At 42.2% G+C, this 22030-nt stretch overlaps 1 protein-coding gene across 1 annotated transcript in view; it reads left to right on the top strand.

The window, feature by feature from the left end:
- The window catches only part of TMTC4 (transmembrane O-mannosyltransferase targeting cadherins 4), a 1460040-nt gene extending 1442160 nt beyond the window's left edge, over nucleotides 1-17880 (top strand). The window contains exon 18 of the mRNA XM_044071235.1: nucleotides 14481-17880. Within this exon, the coding sequence (XP_043927170.1) occupies nucleotides 14481-14632 (152 nt within the window). The 3' untranslated portion in view covers nucleotides 14633-17880. The remainder of the gene's footprint in view (nucleotides 1-14480) is intronic.
- The last annotated feature ends 4150 nt before the right edge of the window (nucleotides 17881-22030 follow it).

Here is a 22030-nt window from a genome sequence, read left to right as displayed (position 1 = left end):
TGGAAAGAATTATCATGGAGATGATCAGTAGAGATATAGTAAACTTCCAGACACTGGACCCAAACCAGTTTGGTTTCACGAAGAGCAGATCATGCCTACTTAACCTGTTGGACATCTTTGAGAAGGTCACCAAAGCAATGAATGAGGGCAAAATTTTTCACACTACCTACCTTGACCTGGCAAAGGCATTTGACACAATACCTCAAGAGGTTAGGTAAAAACCCGTATATCGCTCGGTGGATGGCCAACTGGCTCACAGACAGGACCCAGGAAGTTTAGTTCTCAGAAGTCAAGGCCAATGTCAGTGGTCTCTGGCTGACTAAATTTGCAGATGATTGCAAATTAGGAGCTGTCATTGAATCTCACACTGACACAAATGTTCTGCAAGAAGGACTGACACAAACAAACAACTGGTGTCAGAGCCATTGACTAAAACTAAATGCCAAGAAATGCATAATAGTATCCTTTGGGAAGTCATTCATCCCTGGTTACTGTCATATTGACAACACACCCCTTAGAGTTGACCCAGTTGTAAGGGACTGAGGGACACACATAATAATCTTGCTTTTGACATCTTGTGTCTAGAGTGGTGAGGAAATCATTCTGTGTTGCACAACTTATAAACAAAGGTATGGCATCTAAATCCAAGGAAGTCATTGTTTCATTGTATTCCACATTCATTAGTCCTATCATTGAGTACAATACCCCCTTTGGTATGTACCTAACCAGGCATATCCAACAACTGGAATTACCACAGAGGCTTCTCACTAAAAGAATACAGGGCATAAGTAAAATGTCCTATGCAGACTGCCTCAAGGCCCTATCCCTGTATTCTGTCTCCTAAAAGCTTTTGAAGGGAGATCTATGTCTGGCATACATGGCATTGTCAGACCCTACTCTGATGGACCTCCTGCATATCCACAAAACAAACAGCACCACAGTCACCCATTCTAAAGACTTAAACCTTGCCTGTGATATAAATATGATCTGCTGGAGAGATAGATATGTATCCCAGAGACTACCACAGCTATGGAACAGGCTCCCATCCATGTGAAGCAGAGTTCCTCCCAAACCAAATTCAAGTACAACTTAGACAATTGAATGGGAAACTGGAAATTCATCCCTGGTTTGACACCTATGTCTCTAATGGGCACAAGTAACCTGTAAATGGTTCATCTCCCAGTTCCATGCTTACACTTATCAAGGGTAGCAGAACTTGTCAGAGATTTGGGATGCATGGCTAGGCTTAAATAGGCCCTTTTGGTTGTTAGCCTTGTAAATACCTATGAACCTATGAACAAATACTTTGGAAGTTTAGTATAACAATATTTACAATATTTACGGTTACAAGTGGTGATGTTCTTTGTGTTTCACTGTTGCAGTCATTACATTTGGGTAATCTGCTGGCAGGTTGCCCTCAGTCAGCCTGAATTCCAAAGTCTTGGGTCCTGCGTCGGTTGCTGTCTCCTCTTCCATGATGTCAGGTCATCAGGGGTATAAAACAGGCAGCCGACACCATTTTCTTTTGTCTTTTTTGCCGCACGGTGCCCGAAGCAGAAGCAGTTCACAAGTGCCGGTCAGCTGACTCCTGAAATTTTCGAATTCAAGCTTCAGAACCAAAGTCTTCACTAAAGCTAAGTACCCCGTTGGGAAAATTTTTCTTGCTCCATACCGGCGTCAGTAAAAGTTAATAATTGCATTACTTGTGGGAAGCAAATACCTCATAAGGATTTCCATTTATACTGTATTCCTTGCCTAGGCCCTGATCATAATGTGCCTAGCTGCCAGTTTTGTGCTAGATTTAACCAACGCACTATTAAGCATCAGTATATCTTTGCTTCAAAATATTTTGGAAACAGATTTAACTATCCTGAAATGTCATCGGATAGCAATCCAACTAACGGAGTTCACAAAAAATGCAAAGAAAAGGACAGAGACAGACCATCGAGGTCCAAAACCGACGACGAAGCTTCTAAGCCAGTCGCTGGTACTCAGTGAGGCACTTTCGCAGCCCTTGATACCTGCTACTTTCGAGTTACAAGCCTCTACCAAGACCCACGTGGAGTCTGGCACACTGCAAGATTCTCAAAGTATTGTACCCGCGGATATCTCTCCCTCAGATGGGTCCGGAGCCGCTGAGCAGGCACTGGCTTCTGAGGGTGTCTTCAGGCCACAGCATTTCTATATAAAACCGACGCCAGCTTCAAAAACAAAGACAAAAGCAACTTCTAAAGCTAAAAAAATGATGCATGAGCCACGTGCACAGGCCTCTATGCCCAAAAAACAGATGATCAAAATGGCTGACGACCTAATTACCTTGATGAGGGGTTCCCAACCCCCTCCTGATAAGAGACCTAGGCAAGACACTTATTATGAATCTTCATATCAGGTTTCTATTTCTTCTGATTTCTCTTCTGATCAGGAATTTTCTATACCACCCTATGAGGATTCTGATGCAGAGGAATCTATCCCATCTGCATCTCCTCCTAAAGATTATTCCTTTGGAGAAACCTTGCATACTTTGAGGGAGCATTTTCACTGGGAGAGTCAAGATTTCTCAGAATCAAAAAAGAGGCTTAGGAATTTCCTTCTTCTCCCTCAGCATAGGCCTTTAGCCATACCTCCTGTTTTAGACATTGTGGATGATGTGTTTTCGGAGTCAAGCTTGACTCCAGACTGCTTACCTCCAGCTCCTAGCAAGCCAGACAGATATTAGAGGGTTCCTGACTCACACAAAGTTTTATTTAAAAACCCTGCTGCTGACCCTGAAACTATTTCACAGGGTCCAAAAGGTGTTAAGGCCTCAACAGCAAAAAATCATACCCCCTCTGACAGAGATTCCAGGGCACTGGGTAGATGGGGAAAGAAGGTTTATACATCTGCAACCTTGGCAATTAGGGCCTTAAACTGCCAGTTTCATATGCTTAAGTATCAACGGCATGTTATGGGATTACTGAAACAGAAAATGATGTTGATTTCTGAATGTGCAGAAAATAAAGAATTGCAGGAATTATTGCATGCAGCAGAACAAGTTGGAAAGCATACTTTGCAATGTGGTTTTGATTCCTTAGAGGCCTCCTGCAGGGCCGCAGTTACTGGATCTGTGATTAGGAGACATGCCTGGCTAAAAGAGCAAAATTTGCCTGATCATGTTAAAGCTAAATTGCTGGATGCGCCTTTACAGCATGATACTCTGTTTGGTATTGAGGCAGAAGAGGTTTTAAAGAAAATGGAAGACAAAGCTAAGTCTATGCAAACTGTAAAAGACTTCTTACAAGTGCAGCCATCAAGATTCAGTAGACACTGGCCTACAAAAAATCGGTCCTTTCCTGTGTCTGACAGAGCTCCATGGGGAAAATCCAGGTGCCCTAAAGGTTCTAGATACCAGTCACAGGATTTTTACAGGTCAAAGCAATGGGATGCTTCTACCTCCAAATCTGGAGGAAATAAAGCACAACCCTACAGTAAACAGTCTCAATGACTTTCCTCTGCCATCACCAAGCACTTATCCTTTGGCAACACCCTTAGGGGGAAAATTAGCACTTTATGCTCAAAATTGGCAGTTAATAACCCAGGACAACTGGGTGTTAAACATAGTATCTCAGGAATACAGATTCCAATTCCACACTCTGCCAATTGCAAACGGTTGGCCAGATTTGCCAAAAAATCAATGAGCAGAGGCACAGAAACAAGTTACGTCCCTCATGGATATGGGGGCTATTCAGCCAGTGCCAGAACAGGAAAAAGGACAAGGGTTTTATTCAAGACTGTTCTTGGTACCCAGAAAAGACAAGGCCTGGCACCCAATACTGGATTTATCAATTTCGAACACATTCCTGGACATTCCAAAATTCAAAATGATAACTTTGCAGCAGCTTCTGCCCATACTGGGCAAGAACGCTTGGCTGGTGACATTAGACTTAAAAGAGGCATACCTGCATTTCCTAATAAGGGAATCCTGCAGAAGATACCTCCATTTCAAGGCTGGCTTTATGCATTACCAATTCTCTGCACTGCCCTTTGGCTTATCTACTGTGCCCAGGGTCTTTACAAAGTGCCTGGCACCAGTAACTGCATTTTGCAGACAAAGAAGTATACAAATCTATCCTTACTTGGACAACTGTCTCATTCAAGCAGAGAACAAGGACTTTCTTCTTCAGCATCTAGTGTTTGTGAAAAGGCTTCTAACATGCCTAGGGTACACAATAAACAAAAATAAATTACAACGGGTACCCTCTCAAAAGATAACATTCCTGGGTGCAAGCTTAAATACAACTGCCCAGATGGCTTTCCTCACGCCAGACAAACAAAGGCAACTGACTATTTACTTCAAACAGATGGCAACAAAATCCCAGTTATCTGCAAGACAAACTCTGCAGGCTTTGGGGTTCATGGCATCTTGCATTCTACTGATTCTATATGCAAGACTGCATATGAGGAAACTACAGTGGTACCTAAAACGTTTATGGAGTCAAAACATTGTCACAGTCTGGAAACAATGATTCCTCTCATTCCCTGCCTACAACAGGAGTTTCTTTGGTGGGCAAAGGCATGCCACCAGAACATGGGACGGCCATTCACTCTACCCCCTGCCAGCCAAACCTTAACTACAGATTCATCAGACTATGCATGGGGGGCCCACTTGGCGGGAAGATACATTCAGGACATATGGACCCCAAAACAAATGCATCTGCATATCAACCAAAAAGAGATGTTGGCTGTTCAAAATGCCCTGACACCCTTCAAGGACTTACTTCATCCAGGACAACTACTGATAAAGACGGACAACACCACGGTTATGTGGTACATAAACAAGCAGGGAGGCACACACTCATACCCCCTTTGCAGACTAACCACGGCACTGTGGGACACAGCCTTGACTTATCAAGTACATCTTCAAGCTCAATTCCTGCCAGGAAAGCAAAATACTCTGGCAGACAACTTAAGCAGAAACCTTATGGACCCTCACAAGTGGATACTAGATCCACAAGTCTTCAGCATGATAACAAAGAAATGGGGGAGCCCAGACATAGACCTATTTGCCTCTCCTCTGAATTATCAACTGGACAAATTCTGCACAAGGACTTATCACAGACAAGCATGGAAAGTGGATGCCCTATCCTTCAGTTGGAAAAACTTATCAGTTTACGCCTTTCCTCCTCTGCCTCTTCTTTCCAAGGTCCTACTAAAGGTCAGACAAGAAAAACCAAAGATAATACTAATTGCCCCAGACTGGCCCCACCAACACTGGTACCCAATCCTAAGGAATATGTCTCAATTCCCAGCTTGGAACTTGCCTCAGATACCTCACTTACTGTCTCCGCAAAACAATCAGATCCTGCACAATCAGCTCCAAACACTGAACCTGGCAGCATGACTGATCATGTAGTTATTCAAATAACACCTCTCAGTAAATCTGTGGTGGATGTAATTTCAGAAGCCAGAAGGCCTAGTACTAGAAGATCTTATGCTGATAAATGGAAGAGATTCTGTGCTTGGAACCAAGCACAAGGAACTGACACAGTAGAGCCAAATATTCCTCAGATTTTACAATACTTGACTGAGATGCTTGACAAAGGCCTATCTTTTTCATCAATAAAAATCCATGCCTCTGCCATCACGGCTCATTACAACACAGAGCCACCAATCTTTTCTCATCCTTTGCTAAAGCAGTATCTTAGAGGGGCCAAATGTTTAAGGCCTCCCAGAAGATCACCAATTCCTGCATGGGACCTCAATTTTGTGTTGGAAAAGCTCACCCTGCCTCCATTTGAACTAGCTGCTACTGCAGATCTAAAGTTCTTATCATTGAAAACAGCTTTGCTCCTGGCAATTACTTCAGCAAGAAGGGTTTCAGAGCTACAGGCCCTCATGGCTGTGGAGGCTTTTATCATATTTTACCCAGACAGGGTGTCCCTCAGGACCAATCCTTCCTTTATGCCTAAGGTGGTTTCCAGTGTGGCTCTTAACCAAACTATTCATCTGCCAACTTTTTGTCCAAATCTGCAAAACAAGGGGGAGCAGATTCTTAATTCCTTGGACATACACAGACAACTAAGATTGTACTTGAGCTGGACTAAAGCTCTAAGAAAAACTGAGCATCTACTGGTGGCATTCGCTGCAGGATCAGAGGGAAAGGCTATTTCAAAGCAGACTATTTCAAAGTGGATAAACTGCTGCATTTGTTTCTGCTACTTACATCATGGTAAACCGGTGCCCAAGGGCATTAGGTCTCATTCCACCAGGGCTGCAGCTACATCAGCAGCTTTTCTCAGAGGGGTACCAACCAGAGACATTCTAGAAGCTGCTACTTGGAGTTCTGTTCACACTTTTACAAAGCATTATCATTTGCCTCTCTTCTCTAAGTCCAGGGCAGGCTTTGCCACTGCAGTTCTGCAGGGGCTTATAGCCACCCCTAATGCAGTTTAGCTCCAGCCTCCCATCCATAGCTTTGGGATTCTACCCAAATGTAATGACTGCAACAGTGAAACAGAAGAACATAGTACAGTTGTGTACACTTACCATAAATGTAATGTTCGTGTGTATTCACTGTTGCAGTCCAGGTTACCCGCCCACCATCCCCCTTTTATTCTGGAGTTTCTCTTTCCTTCACTTTTTTCTACAGCCTTTCTGGTGTATTTGCTTGTAGATGAAGGTAAAGTTTATATTGTTGCATGTATATATAGTTTATATATATTTTTGCTACCCATTTGGGGGCACCTGATATCTGGGGTAAGAAAAACTAAAGAAAATGGCTTTGGCTGCCTGTTTTATACCCCTGACGACCTGACATCATGGAAGAGGAGACAGCAACTGATGCAGGACCCAAGACTTTGGAATTCAGGCCGACTGAGGACAACCTGCCAGCAGATTACCCAAATATAATGACTGCAACAGTGAATACACTCGAACATCTACATTTATGGTAAGTGTACACAACTGTACTTTCCCCAGGGCTCAGTCCTAGGACCCCTACTGTTCGGCATATACTTCTCAGAGGTACAGGCAAGCACAGGAGGACTGTGGCTGACCAAGTTCACAGATGACTGCAAACTAGGGGCTATAATTGACCCTCCGGCTGACACAGACATCCTCCAAAAGGGTTTCACTGAGACGAATACCTGGTGTCAAAATCATGGCCTCAAGCAAAATGCCAAAAAGTGCATAGTCATCCCCTTTGGAAAAAACAAAGTACCCACAAACTACTACATAGGTGGTAGTCCCCTAAATACGGAAGACCTACTGGGGACCCAAGTAGATAGTAATCTCACCTTTGATAATCACATTGCCAAAGTGGTTGGAAAATCCTTCTACGTGGCCCACCTAATCACAAAAGGGTTCGCATCCAGATCAAAAAAGGTCATTGTGCCCCTCTACTCATCACTCATCAGACCCATCATAGTGTACAACGCCCCATTTGGGATGTACCTTACAAGACACCTGCAACAACTGGAAAGACCACAGAAGTACCTCACCAAGAGGATCACTGGCCTCAAACAGATGCCCTATGCAGCTCGACTGAATAAACTCCAGCTGTACTTGGTTGCATACCGCTTACTCAGAGGTGATCTCTGCCTGACATACAAGGCCATGTCCAGCCCAGAATTGATGGACATGCTCCACCTAAAGAAAACTTTATCCCCTTGAGCCACACGCTCTAGGGAACTAAACCTCACCACAACAATAAATAGGATGTGCTGGAAGGCTAGATTCCTGTCCCAGAGACTTCCCATGCTTTGGAACAAGATTTCAATCTATATTAGGCAGAGCTCCTCGCTAACACTCTTCAAAAGAAACCTTGATGAGTGGATGGGAAACAGAAAGTTTACCCTGGGGATCACTTCAGTGGCTCTGCTGGACAGAGGCACAGGGAACTAATCTAAGGGACGGCGAAAACCAACACATTCTGGCTAGACTTATAAATGCCTTCGGGCAAGATAGCGTAGTACCTACTTATGAACCTATGAACCTATAATATTTAAGGATTTATAGGAGTCAGAAGGGTTAGATATAGTTGATAGGATAATAGTGGAAGCAGGTCCTGGATTAGGGTGGATATCACTGCATAGGGGTAAGTGTGAGAATCCAGGAGAGTAAAAGGATGGTAACTGGTTACATTTGGTCTGCTAAGGTGATTCTAATGGTAGAAATTACTGCATTTTAATGGAAGTATTATCAGTTTAGGAAGAGTAATGGGCTTATTTGAAATAAAGCTGGAAGATAGAGTAGCTGTTTCATGGGTTAGTTTGGCAGGATGTGACAGATGTTAGTTTGGAGAGAAAGGAAATAGAGTTCAGGGTTGTGTAATTTAATAACAGAATGAAAAATAGGAAGAAATGGGAAAGAAGCAGGATATTTATACCTGTGAGAGACATTAAGGGAAGGTGGAATGAGGTGGTTCTAGTGAAATGTTTGGATTACAGCTAGAGAGAAACAGAGGTTAGAGTGTAGTAGAATATAATAGAAGAAATATGGGGAATGCAAGTAAATAATACTGAAGTGAAATATGATTGGAAAGATTAAGGTTAGTTAGGGGAAACCAGGAAAGGAGAGGAGAGGACAACTGGCATGAGATGAAGAGTTAGGTTAGCAAGTCTTTAAGTACAGGATGAAATAGTAGTAGAGGAGGTTTGGTTACTGATGGGAGATGTGTGTTAATGAATATTAAGTTACTGCTGGAGTGTGGGAATGGCAAGAAAGTAGGAGTGGTGGGAGGGAATTAAAGAGGGCAGTATGTGAGTAGAATTAGAAATTAGAATAGGTGAGATTGGGCAGAGCTGTAATTGATGAGATTAAGAGTGTTTTGTCTAGGAACAGTGGGTGGCGTTAAGTGATATAAATTTAGGTATAGTGGGGGGTGGGAACTGAGGGTAGGGTAGGGGAGCAGAGTGAACTTGAGCGTAGCAAGGGGGAACATAGCAGGTAGCATCAGGCCTGTGAGAAACTACAAGTGAAGAAAAAAACTGTCAGTAAGGTATTTCATGCAGTATAAGTGTTTAGAGAAAATATGTCTGAAGTGGTTGGGTGTTAATGTATTATTCTTTGAGGAGTTAGTTTAGGGGAAAGCATAAGATACAGGTTGATATAGAGGTAAAGTTACAGTGTAGCAGTAAAGGACTACTTGTGTTAAAATAGCTCCAGCAATGCATAAAAAGTAGTAAAATAGAAGTTGGTTGCTTAATGGGTAAATACAGTTATTAGATGAATTAGATGAAAGAATAAAGGAAACAAACTATAGGGGAGGTTAAACAAATTAATAGCACTGAGTTTAAAGAAATGAAGTACTGAGTTACTAGGGGAGTGAGATGTTAAGGAAAAGCAACATATAAGGAACTCAGGTATGCCATCCCCAACAAAACACTATATGCTACAGCTACCACTGTTATCACTGACAGTGAAGTACTGTGGTATTCCACTGATGAATTGGAACATAAGAATATTCAAATTTAACTATGTTAATGGAAAACATACAAGTCTTTGCTAGTGTAATTCACCCATGAGAAGAGATATGTAGGTGTAAGGATTTACTTTGGGTTAAGTCTCTGTATCACTGACTTCCAGTACGGTGAACAGAAACTGGCAATTGTACTGGCAGAGGGTCCTTTTGTCCTGTGTAAATAATTAGAGAGTAGAAGGGGTAAAACAGTATATGTAAATATGTATAGTAAAAATTGAGACAGTAAAGGTACAGAATATTAAGGCATTAAATACGTTTACTAATCAAAAACTGGTAATTGTAATTTACATAACAGTATAAGTTGTCCTGATGCTAGACTGAGAGGCAAAAATGAGTTAAAGGGCAAAAGTTGGAAGTAATTTAGCTAGTACACTTTGAACAAGGGGAATTAATTGGAGAAAGGAATGAGGAATACCTCATAGAAAGGAAGCGCTACTTGAACTCAGCCTCATGGTTAGAGTAAGTGCAGTATGCATGTGTCAAGCTAAAACAGCTGAGTGAATGAGATTAGAAAGACTAGAATTGGTGTAGCAGGTAGAATAACAGGAGGATGAGTGAGAGTGAGAGCCACACAGACAATAATATAACTGATGCTGCGGAACAAGCAGTAAAATTTGAGCAATATACAAAGTAAGGGTTAGCAAGGAGTCCAAGTCACAATAGTGTAGGGATGGTATGTACTACAGCAACTCACAACAGTGTAAGGGTTGTTGCACATTACTGCAACTCACCAGAAGTCCAAGAGCAGGGGGGTCTGATTGGAACGTGTAGCACCTATATAGAATTAGAGGTAAAACAGAGAGAGTGCAGTTTTGCAGCAATGTAATTAGCCCATAGAATTTAAGGAGAGATAGCTAAGCCTAGAAATGAGAGGTAATTTTGCAGTGGAGAACTGTTATTGTGGGACGAATAAGTGTCAACTAACGACTTTTGATAAAGAAGGACAAAAAATGTTGAACGTGGCAGTAGAAGAATAAAGACACTGGGCCTTCACTATAAGTTTTAGGGAAGGTTGATAGGCTTACAGACCGTATCAGGAAAGACAAGTGTCAGGGGACTAATTAGAGAAAGACAAGAGTTATTCAGCAATGCAGGGGACACAGGTAAATGCCAAGTTGACACGTGTTGAGGCAAACATTTTCTATAGCTGCTTCTGGGGAGAAAGGCTTCGTAGGTGTAAGAGAACATCCACTCTTTGCAGTAAGAGAGGATTGTGAAATGAGAACTAGACAGCAAAAGGGAGAAAACCTAGACAGGTTTACCTGAGTGGAAGACCAAAAACTAACACCATTGAAATCAGTCAGTGAACCAGGTAGTTCACTCAGTGTTGCGCTCATCAATTAATAGAAGAAACTTGACTTGCACAGGCGCTAAGTTCCATCAGTTTAACTGGTATAGAGTTTACATTTCATTTAATAAGACAAGGCAAATACATTGGCTAGTGGTTAAACAGTAAAGGTAAATTAGGTTTAGCAATTACGAGCAGACGTAAAACACAAAATATTCATTCTAGCAGCATGTTTAATTGGATACAGTTTAGCAATGAAAAACACTGCTGATAAAAAGCAGAATTTACTGTACAAAACAGTGACTACAAAATATCAAAGACTTACATAGGAGGCATAAAGTTTTAGGGAAGGGCTGCGGGGTGTTAGCAGAAGGGAAGGAGAGGCAGAATGACGCCAAACAGGTAGAAGGTAATATTTAAATGGTGCAAAGGGTAATGGGAGTAATGGGTTTAGAATAAATCGTAATTACGTCACATACTATGTGAGCACCAGGCCTGTGAGGAACTGTGAGTGGAGAAGAAAAACTATCAGTAAGGTAGTTCATGCAGTATACATGTTTAGAGAAAATATGCCCGAAGTGGTGGGGTGTTAATATGTGGAGGGCGGTGTTAATGTGTTATTCTATGAGAAGCTTTTTTAGGGGGAAACGTAAGATACAGGCTGATATGGAGGTAAGCTTACAGTATAGCAATAAGAGACTACTTGTGTTAAAATAGCTCCAGCAATGCGTAAAAAGTAGTGAAACAGAAGTCGGTTGCTTAATGTGTAACGATAGTTATTAGATGGATTAGATGAAACAATAAAGGAACCAAAGTATAGGGTTGGTTAAACAAATTAATAGCATTGAGTTTAAAGAAATGAAGTACTGAGTTAATAGGGCAGTGAGATGGTAAGGAAAAGCAATGTCTGAAGACTTCCAGTAAGGTGGACATGAACTGGTGATTGTACGGGGCAGCTCCTTTTGTCAAGTCTCTTGTGGTGTAATTCACCTGTGAGAAGAGATAGGCGTAAGGACTTGCTTTGGGTTAAGTCTCTGTGTCGCTGACTTCCAGTAAGGTGTACAGGAACTGGTAATTGTACTGGGCAGAGTGTCCTTTTGTCATAGGAGGCATAGACTTCCATGGACAGGCTGGAGGGTGTTAGCAGAAGGGAAGGAAAGGCTTATGTGGTGATGAAAAGACAGTTTGTTGTCTACGTAGGTTCCCAGGTCAGTAACTGCTGATCAATTTTCAGGTGTTTGTCGTCAGTGTCATTGTAACAATGAACTTTTTGTTTATTATTATCCTTTTCTGCAGTGTTTATATTTATATTCTGCATTTATTTGTGTATTTCCTATACTATGTAATGTGAATATATTCCATATTATTTTTAAATATTTATAACTTTTTATCTATAATTTATTACATATGCAATTGGCATTCTTTTATCAGTAATGCATTCACTCATACATGTCCTTTATTCATTTACTTTTGTGTTTAATTAATTAATTTTCTTAACTAGGGTAAAGCACTTAACCAGAGTTCAGTCCTTGGGCCTCTGCACTTTGTCATTTACTTCTTGGAGGTCAGAGATATTGTTAATGGTTTATGGCGGGCCAAGTTTGCAAATGATTGCAAACATTGTTCCATCATGAACTCCCCAGAGGACAGCAATGTCCTTCTAGAAGGCTTTTTTCAAATCAGTAGATGATGTTAAAACCATGGACTAAAACTGAATGCCAAGAAATGAATAGTAGAATCCTTTGGCAAGCAAGACGTTCCTTGTTACTATGACATTGATGACACATCTGAAAATTGATCCAATATTTAGGGACTTGGAAACCTGTGTAGTCGATGAACTGTCCTTCGAACACCATATATCCACTATTATAAGAAAGTGCTTTTTCATTGCACAGCTTGTTACTTAAGGATATGGCATCTAAGTCGAAGGATGTACTCATCCCACTGTATTCTGCATTCATCAGGCTGATCATTGAGTATAATGCACCCTTTGATATGTTCCTGCCCAAACTTTTGATGCGATTCAAATGCCTAAAATGTTTTCTTTCTAAGAAAAATCAAAGACCTAAATCATAAAAACTATGTGATCAATCCACTCTATTCTGCACTCATCAGGCTGATCATTGAGTGTAATGCCCCCTTCAGAATGTACCTGTCCAAAACTTCTGATACAACTTGATTGCCCACAGTGCTTTCCTACTAAGAAAATCAAGGGCCTAAATCATAGAAATTATGCAGATTGTCTCAAAGCCTTGTCCCTCTTTTCATCGTCGTACAGGCTACTGATGGGTGACACCTGCCTCATGTAGAAAGCCTGTCCTTTCAGACTCACTGCACATTTGCAAGAGGGGGCATAAACACTTGCTCAAGAGAGTCTCTTTTGCAATATAAAGCGAACATCTTGGAGAGATAGATATGTATCACAGAATACCATTTCTCTGGAATTGTCTCCCTCTTGACATAAAGCAAAATATTTCTGTTACACTATTGAGATGTAATATGGATGACTGGGTGCATAACCAGAAATTCACCCTTGGTTTGGCACCCTTGTGTCTTATGGATAGGGGCAACATGTAAATGTTCTCCTTATCTCTGGTTATTCCCACTTAAAACATGAGGGCCAAAACTTCATGGGAGTGTATGGTTAGGCTTCTAAAGATTCTTATGAATCAATAGCCCAGTAAGTATTTATGAACCTATGAATAAACCTATTACAGCCTCAGCCCAGTTTTCAAAACAGAAGACAAAGAAACATGGGCTATTTTCAAACATGCAGCATAAAATACTAACATGTCACGCACAGAAGAAAACATTTTGTCTGTAGTGCAACAGATATAAAAACAAAACGTATTCATGGTATGCATTTGAAATAGAGTAGTATAAGCTATATCCAGGGTATGTAATAGGTAATACTCACAAATTCATTTGTATTATTGTTTCAATATGCATATTTGCATATTTACTCTGTAGCTTAGCTATAAATGATCATGTATGCATTTGTTCAGTGTATTTCTGTTTCCCTTCAGTGTTTTGAAACTGATCTTTGTAATAATTGTGTTACAGTGTTTACATGCAATTGATCTGGGTCATGACTGAAACGGGTCCGCAGACCAAGACACTTAGTTAACACATAAGTAAAACCTTTGTGGGTTTTTTTTTTTTTTATGAATTTAGTGCTGCAGAACACTTGAGTGAATGACTTATTATTTGCTGTTGTTTAATGGGACCCTCTGGAGTTTCAAGCACTTCAGAATAGCTAACTGTGTAAGTCTTTGATGTTGGATACTTTACAGGAGCTAAGTTCTTCAAGTATTTCTGTAAAACAGAGTACTTTCACATTGGCAAAGTTGCCTGAGAAGGCCCATTTATATGTGCAACGAAAGGGGGCAGTGCTGGTGTGGGAAAGGACACTATCAAAATAGCACACGTGCACTTTTATGCAAACTGTTCAGAGGTAAAATGTGAAACCACTTTAGTTTTGAGTACTGTAAACTGTTTCAAAAAGAAAACCACCAGGGAAAATGACCTATAAATTTTAAAGCAAAATGAGTCAAATCCTTTTAATAGTGAGTTTAACTACTTTGCTTGTTAAGTAAAGAATGGCATACTAGTATAAATGGAGTACAGTAGACCTCTTTAAGTTTTACTGTTGATAACATTTTTGCCAATTCCTAGAGGGATCTGATTGTTATATTAAAAAATATTACTGATGGAAGCTGTCCATTGCTGTTACAGCTGTGCTTTATCATCGCTGGGGAAAACTCGACTTAGCCAAGAAACACTATGAGGTCTCTCTGAAGCTTGACCCTATGGCACCAGGGACAAAAGAAAACTTCAGCCTTCTTAAAAGAAAACTGGAACAACTGCAGAAGAAGGGCCCAGCCTGATTTTTCTGTAACTTTTTGTACTGCATGCTTTAAATTTGTTTACATGACCACTTTCAGTCGTGTAAGACTTGTCTTCTTACACTATTAAAATGCTAGAGCACCAGCAAAACTTAAAACTTGAATAGGAATGCTGTATTTATGTCAGTGTATGATAATATATGTTGGAATGTTCATTTTCTATTACTGCGGTTACTGTTTGTAGATGTAAGCAGCTGATTATGCATCGAATGTGTAAGACAATTTTCTAGTAGCTGCTGATGTTTTTAAGACTGACAGTGTTCTGTTAATCAGGAGAGCAGTTAAGCCTGTAATTTATCTTTGAGTGTATGCAGTGTGTGTGTGTGTGTGTGTGTGTGTGTGTGTGTGTGTGTGTGTGTGTGTGTGTGTGTATGTTGGGGGAGTAGAAGACAATATACTACCTGTATCCTGACAGTTGGTCTGCAGTGATCCCCAGGTTTTACCATCTAGGGAACATATATGCTGATGTCATATGTAGCACTAGATCATCACTTTACAGTGCTAACTGATCTTAGTCCAAAGAAACCAGAGGCTGTGATGAATCCTAACATTCAGCAGTGATTGCAGTTATGGTCAAAAAGGCTTAATATGTGCATAAAATGCAGTATGCGGTAGGTGTCTGGATAATGAGAGGAGTTTCCATATTTGTGCACCATTTTCCATGAAGAGGAACTTCGCATTTTGAGAAAGAATTTAATACTTCCATATTTTATAGTGAAAACTGACAGATGTAATCCTATCCTAAGTGCTCCTAGGAGTAATACAGCTACATACACAAGGGGCCATTGTGCGAGCACAGTTGATGCCCTTCCATTTCACTGTTGCAGTATTTTTTACAATAGGAATTCCCTGCCAAGGGCGGCCCAACATCGAGCCAGTATACCAAAGCCTGTAGATTGTTTTAAGGCATGCTGTACATCACACGTATGCTCCCTGCATATAGTTTAGGGCATAAAGGTGATGTCCGGATGTACCATCTTCAGAACTTCTCTGCTGCCAGTTTGAACGCCATCTTTTGATTGTTGGTCTGAAAGCTTGAGTTGTTGCAGGTTCACCAAGCCGTTTCAGATGAGTGCCACACTGGGGCTTTTGCTCTTACTTTTTTCTTTTTGATTGTTTGCTTCTAGGGTTTCATGTCATCCAGAAAGGGTAAATGCCAGTCTGGAAGATAGATTCCCCATAAAGACCATCATGAGCACTGCTTGTTTTGTCTCGGCATGTCCCACGACCATACGTCCTACTCCATTTGTCAGGGTTTCATCCCAAAGATACTCCATAGTCAGCTTTCTTCTTTGGCCCTGTATTTAGAGAACCAACTTCTTAAGCTTTTAGCAAAATACACTATGGAGGGAACTCCCCATTGTGAGGTTAAGCCATCTGTGAAGAAGAAGGCCAAGAAGTGTATGTCCAATTTTTCTGCTGTACCGTCTCTGCTGGATGTCTCTACCAAGACAAGTAAAAGCCTGGAGGATCACCCGGCTTATCTATTGGATTCCTCTGTCATTACCACTTCAGAGGTCAGCATAGATCCACTGTCATGCATGTCCTTGGTGGCTTTGCGGATATCCGTTACTGATGTTCAGGGGGAACCACGACTAATTATTACAGAAGGAACTAGGGGTACTCCTCAAAATTTTGCTAGAGAGGAAGGTCCAATTACAACTGTGGAATGTCACCAGATATCTGAACCTTCTAAGTTTTACAGGGCAGACATCCCTTTTAAAAAGAAACAAAAAAAAAACATGTTTCTCCTGCTCCTAAGGACCCTCAGAGTGAATGGCTGAATTTTACTCAGGGTTTGTTTAATCCCCTTATGGCTTTGAATCCTCTTCAAGGAGTTTCTGTTCCTGCTCCACCTTGGTCCTCTGTTCCTCTAAAAGGCCTATGGAACAGGATTCCTCTGCGGAAGAGGTGGATTCAGATGAGGAATTCCTTGCTTATTCATCCCGGATTCCTTCTGCTTTAGATTATGGTAATGAAGAGGAGGAGTCCAGTAGTCCTGACAATGAAAAGATTTCCTTCAGGAGCACAATTTCCAGGATGATGGATTTTTTTAAATGGGATTGTGCCCAGCTTTCTGAGGTGCAGAAGAGGTACTACGAATTTTTGCAAATGGACTTTCCCAGAGCTTCCACTCTGCCTTCTGTTTTGGCTGCTTTATTAGATGCCTTTTCTACTGCATCTCAGGCTCCAGATTCCTAGCCCCCTGCTTCCAAAAAACCTGACAGGTTTTATAGGGTGCCTGAGGATTGAAGATTCCTATAAAGATGTCTTCCAGCTGACCCTTATGTGGTGTCTGTGGCATCCGATAAGCCATCTGACTTGTTGCCCTCTACAAAACTTCTTCCTTTAGATAAAGGCAGCAGGACTATGTAAAGGATAGGTAAGAAAGTTTATACCTCTGTTACCTTGGCCTTTAGAGCTGTCACTTATAAGACCCATATGTCCAGATACATTTTGGCTCTTCTTTCTTAGGCCTGTCATGTAATTTCTGACCTTCTTGACTCTAAAGGGAAGACTCCTGATCTCTTCTTGTTGGGCACCTCTTTTCAAGTGGCTCACCATTCTATTAAGTGCAGTTATGATACAACAGGTGCTTCTTTCAGGGCTGCAGCTTTTGGTTCTGTGATTAGGAGTTATTCCTGGCTTTGACTTCACCCTTTACCTGATGATATTAAGGCTAAGTTGATGGATGCTCCTCTGGATAACAAACACTTATTTGGTGCAGCTGCTGTGGATTTGTTTAAGTCTTTCCAAGATAAGGGCAAGGTTTTTCAGGAACTTAAACATATTTTTGTTTCTCCTGTGCCAAACTTTCAAAGACGTTATCCTAATAATCCGGCCTTTGTATGTAGACAGTCTTGCCCTCATCCCAAGGTAAAATAGCTCCTCCTGATAGAGCTACCCAGACTCCTGTAACCCAGCAGTCTCCTTTTCCTGACAAACAAGGTGCTGTCTGACTGTCGTGATGTTATTCGTGTTTCACTGTTGCAGTCCTAACATAAGGGTTATCCGGCTCCTGATAGCCCTCAGTCGGCCCAAATACCAGAGTCCTTGGTATATGACGTCGGCTGCCATTGGTTGTAAATGTCAGGTATAAAGGAAGTCGACCATCATCATTTCCTCAGTCTTTCTTGCCGCGGAGGCTGAAGCTGATGCAATTCGCACTAGTGCCGGTCGGCCGTTTACCTTCTTTCTGCATTCCGACTACCAAGTTGAAGACACCTTCAGATAAGTACCCCATTGAGGATCCTCTTTTCTTGATTTAACGAATGTCAGATAAAGTTAATAACTGTCTTGCCTGTGGAAAACAGATTCTGCACCGTGATTTTCATTCCTATCGTATAACTTGTTTGGGCCTTGAGCACGACATCCCTAACTGTGATCTCTGTGTTTCCTTCAACCCACGTACCATAAGCCGTAGAGCTAAGATTTTATATAAGCATTTCGGAGTCTGGCCTAAGTTTGTCGGTATGGTGTCTTCTGGTCTCCTGACTTCGGATATACCTAGGAAATGCAAGGACAAAGACTGCAACAGGCCTAGGGTTAAAGCTGCTGACGACGCACCTGTGAAATTGGTTGTCCACCCAGCAGTAGTTAGTGAGGTGCTTTCAGCCCCTACAGACCGCAGATTTTCAGCCGCAGGCCTCTGCTGAGACCTTTACGGAATCCTTCATGCTGCAGGCTGTTTTCTTGTCTTCAGACCCTCCACCTGTCGCTGCCTCAGATGGGTCCAGAGCCGCTATGCAGGCATTGGCTTCTGACGCCTCTTCTCTTCGACATGAGACCAGAGCCAGACCATCTACCTTAGCTCAGACTTCTGCAGTTGCTAGGCCTCCCGAGTCCCTCTGGATTACTAGCAAACCTTTTAGCCGCAAATCTACCCACAAGCGGGCGTCGGCCTCCTCTCCTGTGCCTCAGTCCCAGTTGGTAAAGATGGCTGGTGATCTTCTTACCCTTATTAAGGCTCTCACCCCCCCCCCCTTCCAAGAGGGCTAGGGAATTGTCTCCTGATGTTTTGTCTGAATCAGATTCTGAGGTTTCCAGTATTTCTGCTGGTGAGGACAGAAATTCTCAACTTTTTTCTGGTTTTGAGGATTCTAATGCTGAGAATTCTATCCCCTCTGCCTCCCCTCCAGAAGATTTTTCCTTTGGGGAAACTTTGAATACTCTTAGGGAGCATTTTAAATAGGAAAGTCAGGATTTCCCTCAGTCTAAGAAGAGGCTCTGGGATTTTTTAGATTTGCCACAGCATAAACCTCTGGCTATACCTCCTGTTTTGGAAGTTGTTGATGATGTTTTCATGGAAAATTCTTTAACTCCTTATTCTGTTCCTCCTGCTCCCAGAAAACCTGATAGGTATTATAGGGTTCCTGATTCTCATCAATGTCTTTTCCGAAACCCTATTGCTGATCCTGAGATTATTTCTAAAGGTCCCAAGGCTGTTAAGCCTACTATTGCTAAAACCCTGTACCTTCTGATAAGTAGTCTAGGGCCTTGGACAGGTGGGGTAAAAAGGTCTATACCTCTGCAACTCTTGCAATTAGATCTGTGAATTGTCTTTTTCACATGCTTAAGTATCAGCAGCATACTTTGGAGGCTATTAAGGCTAAGCCTAGGGATATTCCTTCAATGTCAGAGAGCAAAGACTTACAAGATTTACTAAATTCTGCCACTCTGGTTAATAAGCATTTTCTTCATTGTGGTTTTGACACCTTGGATGCTTCCTGCAGAGCAGCAGCAACTGATTCAGTTGTTAGAAGGCATGCTTGACTTAGGTAGCAGCCTCTTTCTGAACTTGTAAAATCTAAATTGCTGGATGCTCCTTTGCACAAAGACAACCTTTTTGGAAACAAGGCTGAGGAGGTACTGAAAAAGTTGGAGGATAAGGCAAAATCTATGCAAGCTGTAAAAGATTTCCTTCAGGTTCAACCTCCTCGGTTTAGTAGGCGTTATCCTTCCAAGAACTGGTCTTTCCCTGATCCTGGCAAGCAGGGTCGCTCTAGGCCTAGGGGTTTCAGGTCTTCCAGAGGGCAGGCTTCTGCCCCTCAAATGGCTAAACAATGGCATCCTTCTTCTGCTAAATTGGGGAGTTCTAAGCCAGCTTCCCAAAGCAAGCATTCTCAATGACTCCGGCCTTCTTGTGCCTACCTCTGCGGGCCCAGGGTTTCCTTTGGGGGGGAAGGTTAGCTAGGTTCGCAGGGGTATGGTCAACCATCACAGACGATAAATGGGTACTCAACATATTAAACCAAGGTTACAAGTTTTATTTTCACACCTTCCCTGTTCTACAAGGGTACCCAGACATTCCCAGAACTCTCAGGGCAGAGGTAGAGAATCAAATTTCTTCTCTACTGACTATGGGGGCTATAGAGCCAGTCCCTGCAAATCAGGCAGGCCTAAGTTTTTATTAATTACTTTTTCTAGTACCTAAAAAAGGGGGCACATGGCACCCTATTCTGGATCTGTCTATTCTAAACACTTTTCTGGTGATTCCCAAATTCAAGATGCTCACTCTTCAACAGTTTCTGCCAATATTGAACAAGGATTCATGGCTGGTAACTTTGGATCTCAAGGAGGCTTATCTGCACATCCCAATAGGGGAAAGTTGCAGGCAGTTTCTTCGTTTCAGGGCTGGGGAGCAACACTTCCAATTCTCTGTGCTGCCCTTTGGCTTATCCACTGCTCCCAGAGTTTTCACAAAGTGCCTGGCACCAGCCATTGCTTTTCGCAGGCAAGGGGAACATTCAAATTTATCCTTACCTGGACGACTATCTCATTTAAGCAAACTCCCCAGAACAGTTAAAAAAAAAAAAAGGATTTGGACTTCGTAAAGAACATTCTCAATTTTTTTGGGTTACACTCTCAACGAGAAGAAGTCAAAGTTGGTTTCTACAAGGGAGATTGTTTTCCTGGGAGCGAGTCTGAATACAGCCACCCAGATGGTATTCCTCCTCAAGACAAACAACATGATCTGTCGGCTTATTTCAAGAACTTGGCAAGCATGACCTAGCTCTCTGCAAGGCATTTCCTGCAGGAACTGGGGTTCATGGCTTCATGTAGCCTGATGATCCCATATGCAATGCTGCATATGAGAAAACTTCAGTGGTACCTCAAGAAACTTTGGTGTCAACACACACAGGACTTGATTCTTCCCCTGATTCACTGTCTACAAATGCAGTTTCTCTGGTGGGCAACAGCCTGTTCTCAGAACAAGGATCGGCCTTTCCGCCCACCACCTGCCAGCCAGACTCTCACCACAGATGCCTCAGATTATGCATGGGAGGGTGCATCTGGAAGGCAGGGGCATACAAGGGACTTGGAGCACCCAACTGATTCATCTGCACATAAACTTAAAAGAATTGATGGCAGTGCAGCAGGCCTTGCTGGCTTTCAAGGACCTACTCTACCGTGGGACTCTTCTGATCAGGACAGACAACACCACAGTCATGTGGTACATCAACAAGCAGGGGGAGACTCACTCTTACCCCTTGTGCAGACACAGCATGAGACCTATGGTCCTTAGCAGCTTCCATGGGCATACATCTCATAGCCCAGTATCTTCCAGGGAGGCTAAACTCCTTGGTGGATCAATTGAGCAGACATGTTCTGGATCCTCATGAGTGGCAACTGAACAGGGACATTTTCCATCACATCACTCAGCATTGGGACACTTCTCGGGTAGATCTTTTCTCCTCTCACACCAATCATCTCCTTCCAACCTTCTGTACCAGGAGTTTAATGACAAAGCATGGATAGTGGACGCTTTGTCCTTCCCATGGACACAACTCTCAGTTTATGCCTCCCCCTCCCGCCTCTTCTTCCCAGAGTGCTGCTAAAAATAAGGGACGAAAAACCAAAGGCTATTCTTATAGCACCAGATTGGCCCAGGCAGCATTGGTATCCCCTTCTTCACAGTCTTTCCCAGGCTCAGCCTTGGCATCTTCCCCTGGTACCAGATCTATTGGTTCAGGAAGGGGGAAAATTTCTTCATCATCATCTTCAAACTCTGCATTTAACTGCCTGGCTAATACCTTAAATCTTTCCCAGCAGGTGGTTGAAGTTCTTCATGAAGCCAGGAGGCCTAGCACCAGGAAATCCTATGCAGATAAATGAAAGAGATTTTGCTCTTGGATGCAGGCTAAAGGAGAAGAGTCTTCTCATCCTTCTCTTTCCCTCATTCTTGATTATCTAGCAGGTTTGCTTAATGGTGGACTTTCCTTTTCTTCAATTAAGATTCATGCTTTAGCAATTTCTGCTCATTGTTCTTTTGAGCAACCAATTTTTTCTCACCCCCTTGATGAAGCAGTTCCTGAAGGGAGCTAGCAATCTTAGACCTCTCAGAAGAGCTCCTACTTCTGCTTGGGGGTCTTAATTTTG

The sequence above is a fragment of the Protopterus annectens genome, chromosome 5.part0 (assembly GCF_019279795.1).
Source record: "Protopterus annectens isolate FY-2018-M chromosome 5.part0, PAN1.0, whole genome shotgun sequence".
In the NCBI taxonomy this organism is placed as follows: domain Eukaryota; kingdom Metazoa; phylum Chordata; order Ceratodontiformes; family Protopteridae; genus Protopterus; species Protopterus annectens.
Note: the sequence above shows the minus strand (reverse complement) of the source record. Positions and strands in the feature narration are given on the sequence as shown.